The sequence below is a fragment of the Procambarus clarkii genome, chromosome 24 (assembly GCF_040958095.1).
Source record: "Procambarus clarkii isolate CNS0578487 chromosome 24, FALCON_Pclarkii_2.0, whole genome shotgun sequence".
NCBI lineage: Eukaryota > Metazoa > Arthropoda > Malacostraca > Decapoda > Cambaridae > Procambarus > Procambarus clarkii.
Window position 1 is genome coordinate 10,995,772 of NC_091173.1, and position 14,500 is coordinate 11,010,271.

The 14,500-nt window shown below is 46.5% G+C and overlaps 1 protein-coding gene across 5 annotated transcripts in view; it reads left to right on the top strand.

Moving 5' to 3' along the window:
- The window catches only part of LOC123761724 (serine/threonine-protein kinase SIK2), a 161,382-nt gene that overhangs the window by 52,718 nt on the left and 94,164 nt on the right, over nucleotides 1-14,500 (top strand). The window contains exon 2 of one of the 5 annotated variants that reach the window (XM_069330613.1): nucleotides 13,618-13,669. The exons of the other annotated variants lie outside the window; for them this stretch is intronic. Within the exon in view, the coding sequence (XP_069186714.1) occupies nucleotides 13,661-13,669 (9 nt within the window). The 5' untranslated portion in view covers nucleotides 13,618-13,660. The remainder of the gene's footprint in view (nucleotides 1-13,617; nucleotides 13,670-14,500) is intronic. 5 annotated transcript variants of the gene reach the window in all.

A 14,500-nucleotide genomic window follows, 5' to 3' on the forward strand; every position in this document is an offset into this window, starting at 1 on the left:
GTCGGCTTGCTGGGGGGCTACCTTGTCGGCTTGCTGGGGGGCTACCTTGTCGGCTTGCTGGGGGGCTACCTTGTCGGCTTGCTGGGGGGCTACCTTGTCGGCTTGCTGGGGGGCTACCTTGTCGGCTTGCTGGGGGGCTACCTTGTCGGCTTGCTGGGGGGCTACCTTGTCGGCTTGCTGGGGGGCTACCTTGTCGGCTTGCTGGGGGGCTACCTTGTCGGCTTGCTGGGGGGCTACCTTGTCGGCTTGCTGGGGGGCTACCTTGTCGGCTTGCTGGGGGGCTACCTTGTCGGCTTGCTGGGGGGCTACCTTGTCGGCTTGCTGGGGGGCTACCTTGTCGGCTCGCTGGGGGGCTACCTTGTCGGCTCGCTGGGGGGCTACCTTGTCGGCTCGCTGGGGGGCTACCTTGTCGGCTCGCTGGGTGGCTACCTTGTCGGCTCGCTGGGTGGCTACCTTGTCGGCTCGCTGGGGGACTACCTTGTCGGCTCGCTGGGTGGCTACCTTGTCGGCTCGCTGGGTGGCTACCTTGTCGGCTCGCTGGGGGCTACAAAGCCATCTTACGGAGGCTACACACCCAGTTTACCAGGCCTTCCTACTCGCCTTGCTGGCACTGGTGTTCTAGAGAACGTGATATAATATAATATATATATATATATATATATATATATATATATATATATATATATATATATATATATATATATATATATATATATATAATATTCACGAGCAGCTGTTGTCACTGCTGAGGACACAGTCTATGGATGAAATATGTATCCATAGAAAAACACACACACATAATTCTCTTGAAGCCTCATGCGTTCGTGTTCATGTGACATCCATGTGCTGACATGCTTCATGACATGACGTCAGCGTTCGTGTAGGGGCTCGGAGACGGTGTATAAGCGTCCTGGGGGTGTAAACACGCTCCTGGTGACGTCACTCAAACTCTTAAGAATCAACATTGCTCTTAAGAATTGTAGAGCATAATACAAACACTGAATATTTGTTGTTGAATACAAGTATTCTTGAGTTTGTTTATATATATATATATATATATATATATATATATATATATATATATATATATATATATAATAATTTGTATATTTTGGTAGCAGTCTTTCTTTTAAACATATTTCGTTGAAAACGACATTTTTTGGATTTATGTTTCTGGCACGAATCTTATCGATATTTCTAATGTTTTTCTTCACTGAAAAATTCTCTCTCCAAAATTCTTTTTTACTTTATATTGGGACTGATGCCTAGTGGTGCGTTTCGTAAAGTCACTCCTCACATTCTCAAAGACAAATTCTACCGTGTTTAGCACCGGGTTATGTACTCTTATGGTGAGATGGTTAGGTAACATATGGATGAAAAGGTTTAGTAACATATGGATGAAAAGGTTTAGTAACATATGGATGAAAAGGTTTAGTAACATATGGATGAATCACATTACATGGGGGATATTGATAAGATATTAAATGTATCTGCATAGTGTGACGTATTGGCAGCTTATGTTCTTATGGGTGCTTCCGTTCCTGTGGCTGGGTCATTCGGTCCTGCTTCTGCTAAATAGTTTTCAGCAAGAAGTGCCGGACCAACCGGGCTGTAGTGGATATGTGGACCAGGCTCTCACTAGTCAAGCCTGCCCCCGGGCCGGGTTTGGGGAGTAGAACTCGCAGAACCTCGTCCAGGTGCAGGTACAATCCAGACACAGGCTGTTGACGTGGGATCCATAGGCTCCAGGCTTTCGATAGTGCCTCTGGCCGGAGGCCCTCGACACGGTTCCTTTAACCAACCATCTGATGGTAAGAGTCAGTTCGCTTATCGATGTAAACAAACCCGTAGGTAGTCTACACAGGTATACACAGAGGCACGTGCCTGACGTAAACCTTTGGGTTTACAACAGCAACTTTCGGTGTTGTAAATACCTCAACCCGTTTTCCACCCAGAGGCAATAGGACAAGTGCTGACTGTTGTAAACGTTAGTCAATCCACTTGGCCGGGTCGGTACAGCGACGCCAGCTTCTTGCAGGGCTGGCGTTCGATCCCCGATGGTCTGAGGATGGTGGGGGTAGATTTGAATAAGAAAGTATTTGACTTAAACGATGTAAACTCGATGTCGATGTAAACTCGATGTCGTGTTTTGAGGAGTGACCGCCAGAAGTGAAATGGGTTCTGTGTCGCTCACGCAGAATGATACACAATGGTTTGTTTTGATGGTTTGGGAGGCCTACGTGATGAATGAAGGAGCTTGAGGATGGTTTGCGTGTGTGTGTGTGTGTGTGTGTGTGTGTGTGTGTGTGTGTGTCTAGAGATTAAATAACCCTACATTCTCTGTTGTTAAAGTATTTTTCTCCGTATCCGACCCCAGGACCTTGCCACGGACTATGACTCGGACACGAAGGTTCAAGAAGCAGCCGTGAGGATCCGTGACTCGTCAGACTCGCCCTTGGAGTCGAAGCACCATGGGAAAAATCTGGTATCCTCTGAATCATTGTTGGAATCGAGCGACGAGGCGATAAGTCCAACACCGTCCTGCACATCCTTGGATTCGATGATTCGAGAAGTTGAAGCGGGATTCTCCTTTTATTCTTTGGACTTGAAGCCTCATAGCAGTCCAGATTCAAGAGTGTCACACACGTCCTCGGCTTCAAAGCTTGGAGAGCATGGAAGGAGATTCAATGAATCTTTAATGGTGCTTAAGCCTCAATCTCTAAGTTCAGGAGACACTGAAACATCTGTAGATTCAAAATTTGAAAGTGAGACTTGCCGATGCACTGAGTTTTCGTTGGAGTCGTCATTCGAATCAAAACTTGAGGCATCAGGTTCACGGTTTACTGATTCATCCTTTGATTCGAAGTCTCTGGGAGAAGGTTCTAGGTGTTCCGGCTTCTCTTCTGATTCAAAATTTCAAGGAACAAGTATAGGATACTCAGACTCCACATCAGATTCGAAGGTTCTGAGCGAAACTCATACATATTCCGAATCATCATTGGACTCAAAGCTTTGCAGAGTAGATTCAAGGTATTCAGATTCATCTTTTGATTCGATACATGGAGGTAAAACCCTTAAACCCGCAGTCACATCCTGCAACTGGGTGTATTATGGAAATAAATCTACGAGTTCTCATTTATCTCTGGGTTCGAAGCTCGAGGCAAGATTCTCTCACCCATCATTGAGCTGGAGGTTTCAGAGGAAAGCTTCTACATCCTCCTCAGCCTACTCTGGTTCTTCGTCTCGTTCAAGGCTTCAAGGCTTGGAAGGATCCGACTCATCCTTGGCTGCAAGACTAGAAGCACTCGATTTAACGAACACGCTGACTCCGTCTCTGAGTTCGACATTCCAGGGATATGATGGATCGTTCAGTTCTTCCATAGATACAGGACTTCAGGAGGGGGCTTCAGGGTATTCGGATTCGTCTTTTGAATCGAGGCTTCGCGAAGAAGTTTTAAAATATTCTAGTTTATCTTTGAATGGGAAGTTTGAGGCATCATATTCGGGGAATGTTGATTCGTTTTCTACTCTAAAGCTTCATGAAAACTTTCTCCGATACTCGGACTCTTCCTTCAAGGTTGAGCTTGAAAAGTTGCATTCAGGATATTCTGATTCGTCTTTGAATTCAAAAATTCAAACAACAGACTCTGAATATTTTGTTTCAGCCTTAGAATCAATGTTAAAAAAAGCCGAGTCCATAAAGCAAGACTTGAAATCCATCTTTGATAAGAAGCTGAGAGGACTGAATTATCGACCCGAGTTCCCTGGCGCCTCTCCTGATGAGACGTTTCTGGAAGTCGATTTAGAGAGTCTCGAAACGCAGCATCCGGCAAGTAAGCATCTTCGTGTGAACTGCATCTACCAAGACTTAGTAGATTCTACTAAGAATTCAAAGCTTCAGGCGTCGGCATCAAGGGTTTCAGATCCATCTTTAAGTTTAAAGTTTCATGCAACAGGTTTGCGATATTTCGACTCGTCTTTAGACCAGCTGAAGAAAGGTGATCCAGGAGGTATCGGTTCGAACTGGCTGTATTCCGACTCATCCGTGGGTTCGAGCCTATCTGACACATATTCGAATCTGGAGGTCCAGGAAGCGGATTCTTCATCATGTTGCGGCACCTTGGACTGGAAACTGCAGAGTTCCGAGTCTTCCATAGACTCTGAGCTTCAGGGAGCAAGCACCAGGCGTACCAGCTGGGATTCATCCAGTTCATGGAATGATGATGATGATGATGATGATGCAACATTTTAACACAGAAGGATGTTTTTTTTTTAACTCTCCAGCTGTTGAAAACTGTCCGTCCTCATATGGTCCAAATCCATTCCATGTCGCCTGACCCGTCTTCAGGGTGTGGTGGTCCAAGCTACAGCCGCCTCCTGACCCGTCTTCAGGGTGTGGTGGTCCAAGCTACAGCCGCCTCCTGACCCGTCTTCAGGGTGTGGTGGTCCAAGCTACAGCCGCCTCCTGACCCATCCTCACCTTGTGTTCCTCCTGTTTTATCGTAAACGCCATTTTCGCAAATATTCAATTTTTTTTTTTTTGCCGGTAGGACAAGGTTGTGTGTTTTGGTTCTCTTGGTAAATTTTGAATGAAAACTTTCATTCAAAATTGTACATTTTGAATGAAACGTATTGTACACGTTCTGGTTGACGTGTACAATACGGAGATCTCACACGTGACAACACTCGACCTGTAATCACTGTAATTCACTGCCAGTGTTAGAAGTGCACTTGTCAAAATGTTGCTCAACGCGTCATAATAAAAGGCGCTCGAGTTCACTTAAGTCTTATTCGAAGATATCACTCAAGATATCTTTGAACATGACATTTAATTCCAAGTCTGGAAACACCTAATATAACGTGACCGAAAACCCCTAAGCAACCTTATCTAGGTCGGCCGAGCGGACAGCACGCGGGACTTGTGATCCTGTGGTTCTGGGTTCGATCCCAGGCGCCGGCGAGAAACAATGGGCAGAGTTTCTTTCACCCTATGCCCCTGTTACCTAGCAGTAAATTAGGTACCTGGGTGTTAGTCAGCTGTCACGGGCTGCTTCCTGGGGATGGAGGCCTGGTCGATGACCGGGCCGCGGGGACACTAAAAGCCCCGAAATCATCTCAAGATAACCTCACGAAGGTTAACAGTGTTAAAAACGCACAATATTGCAACGAAATGGTCCCGAGGTCGAGGCCCCGTGTAGGGTGAGACGTTTAGAAACGTTTCATTACACCTGATGCTTCTGTTCACCTAGCAGTAATTATGTACCTGGGAGGCAGGAAAGTGTTGTGAGGGTTGCTAATCCTTGGCTTTGGGAGACCTCGATAACCCTAACAGGCTTCCAGTAATAATTGTAATTACGAAGCAATAAGATGCTTATCTTAAGATACTAACAAGGTTAGGTAAGGTCGGTGTTTTCTATGAATCTTTTTAAGGGTATCTATTATGTTTAGTATATCACCTATGCACGTAGTTAATAAGTCAATATTGACTTTACGAATTTGCGAGAACGGGTTGCAGGCTTCTTGTTTCCCAACAGGAGGGAAATATTTACACTATATTAATGTGTATGATGTTTTGATTATATGTTTGAAGTTGTAAACTCTCCGTAGAGAGTAAACCACAGTAAACCAGTTACTTAACAGTAAGCTACAGTAAGTTAGTTTAGTTCATTATGCACAATCTCATTATCTGCTGATGTAGACCTGACCAAATGTAAACTGTGTCAACAAAATTATTCGCACACCCTCCGTCACTATGTGATGGAAAGCTACAATAACCGTAATATTTACGCAGGAGCGACATCAGTGGGCTATGAATGAATGTATATATGTATGTGTGTATATATGTACTAACACAATAAATATACCATAAGTCACTTTATTTTATTTCAAGTGAACACGCCCCCATAAACAATTTCGTCTCGACTTCCTGAAATTGACTTCGTATTCTGGATTCTCAGAGTCATATTGACCCGAACACAGTAAACAAAGGACCATTGACCCAAGCAGCAAGTTTGGGTCAATGGCCCATGTTCAATGGCCGTGAACTGCTCTTTCTTAAAAGGCCGATTTTGGACCATTAAGACAGACCCACCTTGCGGACAGTTACTTAATCTGATCTTGAGCGAAATTGTCTCTGTGCTCATCATGCTCAATTACTTGGGGTGGACGGTAGAGCGACGGTCTCGCTTCATGCAGGTCGGCGTTCAATCCCCAACCGTCCAAGTGGTTGTGTACCATTCCTTCCCCCCCCCCCCGCCCATCCCAAATCCTTATCCTGACCCCTTCCAAGTGCTATATAGTCGTAATGGCTTGGCGCTTTTCCCTGAGAATTCCTTCCTTCTGTGCGTTCATTGAAGAATGACTTCATCTGGCTTTAAAATGACGTCAGGGGGTGAGAAGCTGTTGTACAAGACGTCGAGGTGGTGGGGCAGTGTTGATGTCAGTCAGGTGTATCTTGCCTCCCATGAATGGTGAGGCTCAAGCTTGCAAAAACGTAGACGGCCTTGTTGGTGAGAGTTTTGTTAGTTGCGTACACACACACACACACACACACACACACACACACACACACACACACACACACACACACACACATGTTCTTTTGCAGAGTGGTAGACGGTTGGAACAAGCTAAAGTGAGAAGGTGGTGGAGGCCAAAACCGTCAGTGGTTTCAAAGCGTTATACGACAAAGAGTGCTGGGAAAACGGGACACCACGAGCGTAGCTCTCATCCTGTAACTACACTTAGGTAACCAGTTGACTAATAATTAAGAGTCGGGACCAAAGAGCCAAAGCTCAACCCTCGCAAGCACAACTAGGAGAGTATAGGGGAAAGTAAGCTTATTATTTATCCATGTTTGGTGACGATTACTATCTCCAGAGATGGTCTGAGAAGTGGCTGCTAGACTTTAACCTGACAAATGCAAGATTATAAGGATAGGAGAGGGAGCAAGAAGAGTAGTTGGATAATGGAATTGAGCTAAAGAAGCAGGTTGTGAAAGCAAACTCCACTCATAATTTTAAAAGTATATGTGATAGGGAAAGAGGACAGGCGTCATTGCTTTAAGCAACCGACGCTAGAAAGGCGGGGTGCAAGAGCTAATGCTCGATCCTGCAGGTTGTTGTTGTTGTTAGATTCAGCTACTCGGAACAAGTTCCAAGTAGCACGGGCTATGGTGAGCCCGTACTCCTGCAGGTACAAATAGGCGAATATATATATATACACACACACGTCACTGAGCGAGTAGAGCTTCCACCCTGGTGGGTTCTCATCTATGGCTTCTTGTTCTATTTTTGTCTGCTTTGTCTCGGTATCTTTAACGTCATAATCATGTCACATTTGGGTCTTCTTTCCTGCGATGTTTGTCGTTTAAGGTCCTTCAGGCTGTTAGTAACTCAGGTGGTATATCTGGTTTTACATAGGCTGTATAACGCGTCCTCAAGGCTTTTGTTGAGGCTCATAAGGGCTGCTTTTGCCTCTGGTAATTGTATGTCATTTATTTCACCCCATCTCTTTTTTTAATGTCTTACTGTTTTATTCTTTATCACAAGTTTTGCGACATCAGCAGATATTGGCAGAAAGAAGTCTACCCCCTTTGAGAGATCACACACCTAAATCAGGAATGGTGTAAACTGTAGTGCTGACCACTTTGGCTTACCGCTGGTCATTCCTCATTGTGACTCCCTAGTCAGCCTGTTGTGTTTACACAGCTGTGTACAGGAATAGACGACTTCTGACTCCTGTTAGCAGGCTGGGAGCTTTCCCTTCCCATAGCTCATGGTAAGCCTTACCTGGAACACAATGCGCCAACTGGTTAATAACAACCAGTTACAGAATGGTTCTCAATCAAATTTCCCTGGGCAGAACTCTTACCCAGACGAGGTGATGGGGGACTCTTCCTCTTGGGGCACCATTCCTTTCCCTCGTCCCATCCCAAATCCTTATCCTGACCCATTCCAAGTGCTATAAACTCGTAAGGGCTTGGCGCTTTCCCCCTGATATTTCCCTCCCTCCCTCCCTTCCCCCTGGCCAAGCACCCTCGTCGCGTGCGTCAGGTTGCCTCGTAGGGCTTCAGGTGAGGGGCAGCTTGAAGGCCCTCTCCACTACGCCCCTTTTTGTCTCATTCTTCCTCCTTCCCCCCTACCTCTCGTGTACCCTTCTCAACCCCCTCCCTCACTCTCCTGCCATGCTGACGTCCCCCCCTCTCTACCAAGCTGACCCCCGTCTCCGTCCCCTGCTCACCCTCCCCACCACTTCACCTGTCACCTACAACAGTATAACGTAATACAGCGGAATACAATCCTCTTGGTGAACGTCACAGTTGCCTGAGTCCCGGGGACTTGAGGGTCGAGGCAGTAGCCTTGACCGCGGGCCGGCGTCGCCGACAACAACAACCTTTTTTGGCGCCAACAAAAAATTTGCGCGGGCTTCCTGATGAAAAGGATTTAGTGGTTTAGAAAGTTAAAAAGCTCCTTCCCAGTGGTTTGACCTTCCCTGGCTGATCTTCCAGACCTTCACATCTGTTGCCTGGTCAGTGTATAAGAAAGATCATTGGTGCCCTGACAAGCCTGTTCAGTTATTATTTATTATTAACATCATTATTAACAATTACAATTTGGCTAATCTGAGAATTTCAATTAAATCTTATTAAAGTGAGGATAATGCTGGTATTCACTGTCACGCAGGACAGAGGGTCATACACAAGACAATAGGTCTAAACTGTAGGCGGAAGTACATATATATCACGGTTACAATCAATGTTTTAATGTATGAGTGTGTAAAAACAACTTTCTGTTGTGCACTGCCACACAAGGGCAGGGATGGGTTCATAAGAGATGCAGCTTAGAAGTAATATAAATCAAATTGTTCTTCATTCTTTAAAATGGACAAGCAAAGTTTGGATAAATTGTTAGGATGTCCTCCAGAACACCTGAGTCAATGAAATAGTTACACAGTTGGTGGTACAAGAGGCCAGGAGGTCTAAAGTCTCTTATGGTTTCACATTCAACAATATAGTGTTCTAGTGAATGTATTAAAGGTTTGTCAGAGTTTACAATCTGAGTATTCTGGTAGTGGCTCAGCCTCACTAACCTGCCAGATGTGTGTATTAAAGGTTTGTCAGAATTTACAATCTGAGTATTCTGGTAGTGGCTAACTACCAAGGCGAATTCGCGCAATGACTACATCACATTGCCTGGCAGTGGACTAATACCTCGTGCCTGGCACATATATGTACAACATGTCTCTAGATCAGTTATTCCCATCCAGGGTTCCATAAGTATCTGCTAAAGGTTGCAAAAAAAGTGTAACTTGCCGCCTTTTTTTTTTGGGGGGGGGGGCATTTGAGTATGCAAAAATCAAATTATTAAAGCTTTAATATGACCTAATAATATAACCTGTGATAAAACAGTGAAGCATATTGAAAGTGTTTCTTGATTACGTAACTGCGTGATAGTAATTGGGTTAACCTTACTGTAGACGAGTACTGTATTCATTTATTACTGTACGATTTATTGTTAAATATACGCTGTTTGTTATTGCCAGATAAATTTATTTCTGGCAACCCCCTTAATGAGGGGAGGTGGAACGGAGAGGCCCGTCACCTCCCCCCCTCCCCCTCCCCCCCCTACCCACACAAATCCACATGTGGATTTGTAAACAAGACTCAAGGTGTGTAGTTAGCATAGCAACCCGAGAATTAGGTCTAGGTCAGCATTCTTCATAATCTTGCCTTGTCATTAGTTAACAATTACTGCCTGTTGGATTGTGTCAACCAAGTAGGGGATTCCCCCAAGATTTGACGAAGTATTTAAAGGGGTCCTCCAAAGGATACCTGATCAACCAGGCTGAGATCCATACATCAGGCTGCGAGCAGCCGCGTCCAACAGCCTGGTTGACCAGTCCAGCAACCAGGCCCGGTCGACGACCGGGCCGCGGGGTCGCTAAGTCCCGAAATCACCTCAATGTAACCTCAAGGTAACCTCCTCCCCCCCCCCCCCCAAAAAAAAAGTAGGATCTCAATAATTAGAATCTAGGATTGCCAAGTGTGTTTAACATTATCTGGATTGGGGTTTTAAGAGTTCTTCTACTACCCAAGCCCGACTCGGGGCCAGGCTTGACTTGTGAGAGCTTGGTCCACCAGGCTGTTGCTTGGCTCGAGGAACCACATATCCACCACAGCCCGGTTAGTCCGGCACTCCTTGCAGAAAACTATTCAGCTTTTTCTTGAAGACTTCCAATTTTGTTCCAGCAATATTTCTTATATCTGCTCAGACGATGTTGAACAACCATGGACCTCTGATGTCCATATAGTGTTCTCCGATTGTGCCTATGACACCTCTTGTTCTATTCTGAATATTCTGAGTGTGGGAAAAGCTTGAAAAATCACATGAAAAAGCGTATTGTAATAGAGGAATCACAGGATTTAATGGCCAGAAGATCCTAAACCTTACTGAATATATTAAAGTGTGTTGGAAGCAGCAGCTTGTGGTGGCAGTTATCCAGTTTGAGCTGAGCAAAGTGCTACACGTCTGGTGACAGTTTTGACTGTCAGTTGCACCTGGTGTGCCCCAGGGCTCTCTTCTGGGGGTTGATCATTTGAACGATCAACGTTGGGGGTTGAATGATCAACATTGAATGACAAACATCGTGGCCGATGTTTGTCATCGGCCCATCGGCCTCCTAAACATCGCGTCAATGTTTACGGGGTTTTAATTTCACTAAAACACCGAGATTGTGACGCTGTTGTCGATATGATCTCCAACTTGGGCCAGAGTTACGATCTCCAACTTGGGTCAGAATTACGATCTCCAACTTGGGCCAGAGTTACGATCTCCAACTTGGGTCAGAGTTACGATCTCCAACTTGGGCCAGAGTTACGATCTCCGACTTGGGCCAGAGTTACGATCTCCGACTTGGGCCAGAGTTACGATCTCCAACTTGGGCCAGAGTTACGATCTCCGACTTGGGCCAGAGTGTTAGAGACTCGACCAGCTTAGTCTTCAGTAAGTGTAATCAGGTGATGCTGGCTCCCGGGAACCTTACGCGACGGGGTTCGAATCCCAAGAGAAGTAAATAATTGGGAGGAAATGTTAGATGCGAAAGAGGAAGACCTGGATGGGGGGGGGGGGGTATAACAAGTGGGGGGAGAGGGTAGGGGGTTAAGGAAGCAAGGGGGGGGAGGAAGACCAGGAGGGGGGGGGGAGGTAACGCATGAACAAGGTGAGAGGGTATCACGTGACCTAGATTATGACGTCATATGTGGGCCATCAGCTGATGAAGGTCACGTGAGCCTTGCTTTTGTTTACTTCTCCTCTCCTCCCTCTCTCTCTTCTCCCCTCTCTCTTTTCTTTCTTTCCTTCCTCTCTCTTTCCTTCCTCTTTCTTCTTTCCTTCCTCTTTCTTCTTTCCTTCCTCTTTCTTCTCTTTCCTTCCTCTTTCTCTTCCTGGCTCATATCACCCTTCCCCACCCCCTCTCTCTCTCCCTCCCTCTCCCCCCCCCCGCCTGCACCCCCTCTCTTCCTCCACCCCTCTCGTGAAGGGGGCGTGAGAGGGGGGGGGGGGATGTGCTACCCAACAAGGCCTTACCTGTGCCACCTCCAAGTTCACCGTCAGCATTGATACTTCACTATTGGCCTGGCCCGCCTCCCCCCCCCCCCTCCCATAGTTACCACCTGCCCACCTCTCGCCTGGCCCATGTATTCTCTTGCCCCACCTATTTCACCCCCCTTCCCTTCCCCTTTTCTCATCCTTTTAGACATGACCCCCTCCCCCCATGTGCTAACTATACTCCCAGCTACTGACTTCTACAGACGTCTCCCAGCTATATTCAGTCTCCCACCTAGTGACCAAAATAGGCGACCTTCACCCCCTGTGTTTCTCCCATTCATGGGCCACATTCCACAGGATAGTTAGCTACCCTAAACCTATCGTGCGCAGCACCCCCCCCCCCCTTCCCCCACGATCATCAACTCTTAACTCATTCACCCATCTGTATTCTCTGCAGCTTTTCGCTACGCTCCTAAGACTCATCAACCCATTCAACCACTCACGCACTCGCCGCTCATTCGTGAAACGCCCAAACAAATCACAGAATGTTTGCACAGTAGATATGTTTGCAACAAGGGGGGGGGGTGCCGCCTGGATGACAAGGCCTAATGTTGTGAAGGTGTTGCGATCTCTGGCCCTGAGAGTGAAGGCCTATGCACATCAAGCAAGGTTGCATGATCAGGCCAGCGTCCCTTAATATCGGGATATGTCTCGAGTTGAGACATTTTCTTAACTCTTTCTCTCTCGTATTATCTTGGTGATCATGTCCCCTGTTGCACCCGTTCACCATGTAGTTGTGGCATGTGTGAGTGCCCCGAGGGTGCCGCCCCCTTGTCAACCCGAGTGGTAATTGCCTGCCAGGGTCATTAGAGGCGGAAGCAGGTGATCGCCTAGAAGGAAGCCAGGGTTCGAGTGCTGGCCTTCAGCTGAGGAAGCTGTGGCAGTGTTCCATAGCCGCTGTGCGGAGCGACACAGTCACTTGCACCACACAATGGCAAGGGGAGGGAAGACTGTCGGACTGTGAACCGAACATCCTGCATACAAGTGGCTTTGGGGAACGTCCAAAGGGTTATCTTTTTAAGTCAGTGGCAATGGTTGATAACTTCTCCCAGTGAGGCCAAGATCACCTATAAGGCAGAGTGAGTTTACATACGTTGCTGTGCATGTCTTGTGTGCCAAGGCGTCTATCTGGGTTTTAGATTCGGCGTGTTGCGTGCACCTGCTGTGGTGTAGCCACAGACACCATTACCCTTCTGCCTCAACAGATAGAACGTATTGTGAACGAATTAGATTACTTATTTGGTCTTTTTGTACATTACAGTGAGAGACTTGGCACTTCAGTGAAAGCGTAAGAATTCCCTTTTGTTATATAGTACTGTATTAGTATAAATAATTATCTGAATGATTACTACTGCGTCAGGACTGTGAAACAACCTTCCTCTTCACATGTATTAAACATTCCTTTGCTGCTGATCCATAGCTGGGATTAGCGATATCAGAAATGATAATATCGAATCTGCTCGCAGCTGAATCCCTCTTGCAGGCTGATTTCAGAAGGTAAGATCTTAATCCATAGATGATCGGTATTCATCATTGTACCTAGTGCAGGATTTATCATATATAGTCGAACGAAACATGGGGAATGGATGTTTGTACATGGTAAATATATAGGAGTGATACCACCTGTTGTCCACTCTCAACCCCCCCCCCCTCCCCCGCCCTACCACCATCTCATACCACACCCCACACTCCCTACTCACAAGCCACCTACCACACCCTTCTACGGCCAACCCACAACCATCCTCCCCCCCCCCCGCCCCTAATACAACCCACCAAACAAATATGACGGTGTTGTGATTTGTGTGTGTATCCCTCTTCATCCTTTACCAAAGCCGACCTCTATCCTTCTCCCTCCTCACAGCTATCAACCACCCCTTACTATCCACCACCTAACTATCCCTTACCAGCCGACACCTATTCGTTCCACCCCCTTCCCCCAAAACACACAAATTTCTCTCACGTAAACCCACTCCCTCTTGTGTGGCTGATTCGTTTCTTTTGTTATTTTCAGGTATGTGGGACTGAAAGCTGGCCAGAAGTGTAGTAGGTGATGAATGGTGGTGGTGAGTACTGGTAGGGTGATTAGCGTAGGAGAGAGGAGGGGGGGTTGTTGTTGTGCGAGATCGTGGTAAAGAGGTTGGGATGTGGGTGAATGGCTCTACTGAAGGTCAATGGCGCTACGTTCAATACTACACACTGGGTTTTAAATGCCTCGAGATTTGTGAGGTTTTCGAGGATGTCAATAACATGCATGAAAGACATGTTGTAGTCAACAGTAACACGTAAACAGTAGCACGTGGCCGCGTGTTGGCCTCCACAACCTCGATGTAAACAATAACACGTGGCTGCAATTTGTCCGTGCAAGGGGGTACTAAAGTGAGGAAGTGAAACGATGGAACTGGACGGTGAGTGACCATTAAGTTTACAGTCTGGCATTGACAGACTGTAGCTTGGTCAGTGAACCTGAGTGCGCGCGCGTGCGTGCGTGCGGTGGGTGTGCGTGTGCGCGTGTGTGTGTGTGTGTGCTCACCTAATTGTCCTTGCGGGGGTTGAACTCTGGCTCTTTGGTCCCATAGGTATGTGTGTTTGCGTGCGTGCGTGCAGTTGTTAGCTTCTTGCGCTGCACCGCAGTCCCCAATCCTGTCAAAATAATAAGAATAATTGGTATAATGACGTTATTGCAAGCTTGAGTGCGGTAATTAGTGATCTAAGTACAACAACTTCCTCCATTCTGTACGACGGTTCAGAGTATGGACTGTTGTGCATCGAGAAAGTAAGTTTCGTACCATAGATTCTGTAGAAGGTTCGAGAAAGGAGGCAACAACGAAACCTAGCCTTTTCTACGCTGATTATGGATGATATCTTGATATCGGTACTAAATTACCCGTAAGATT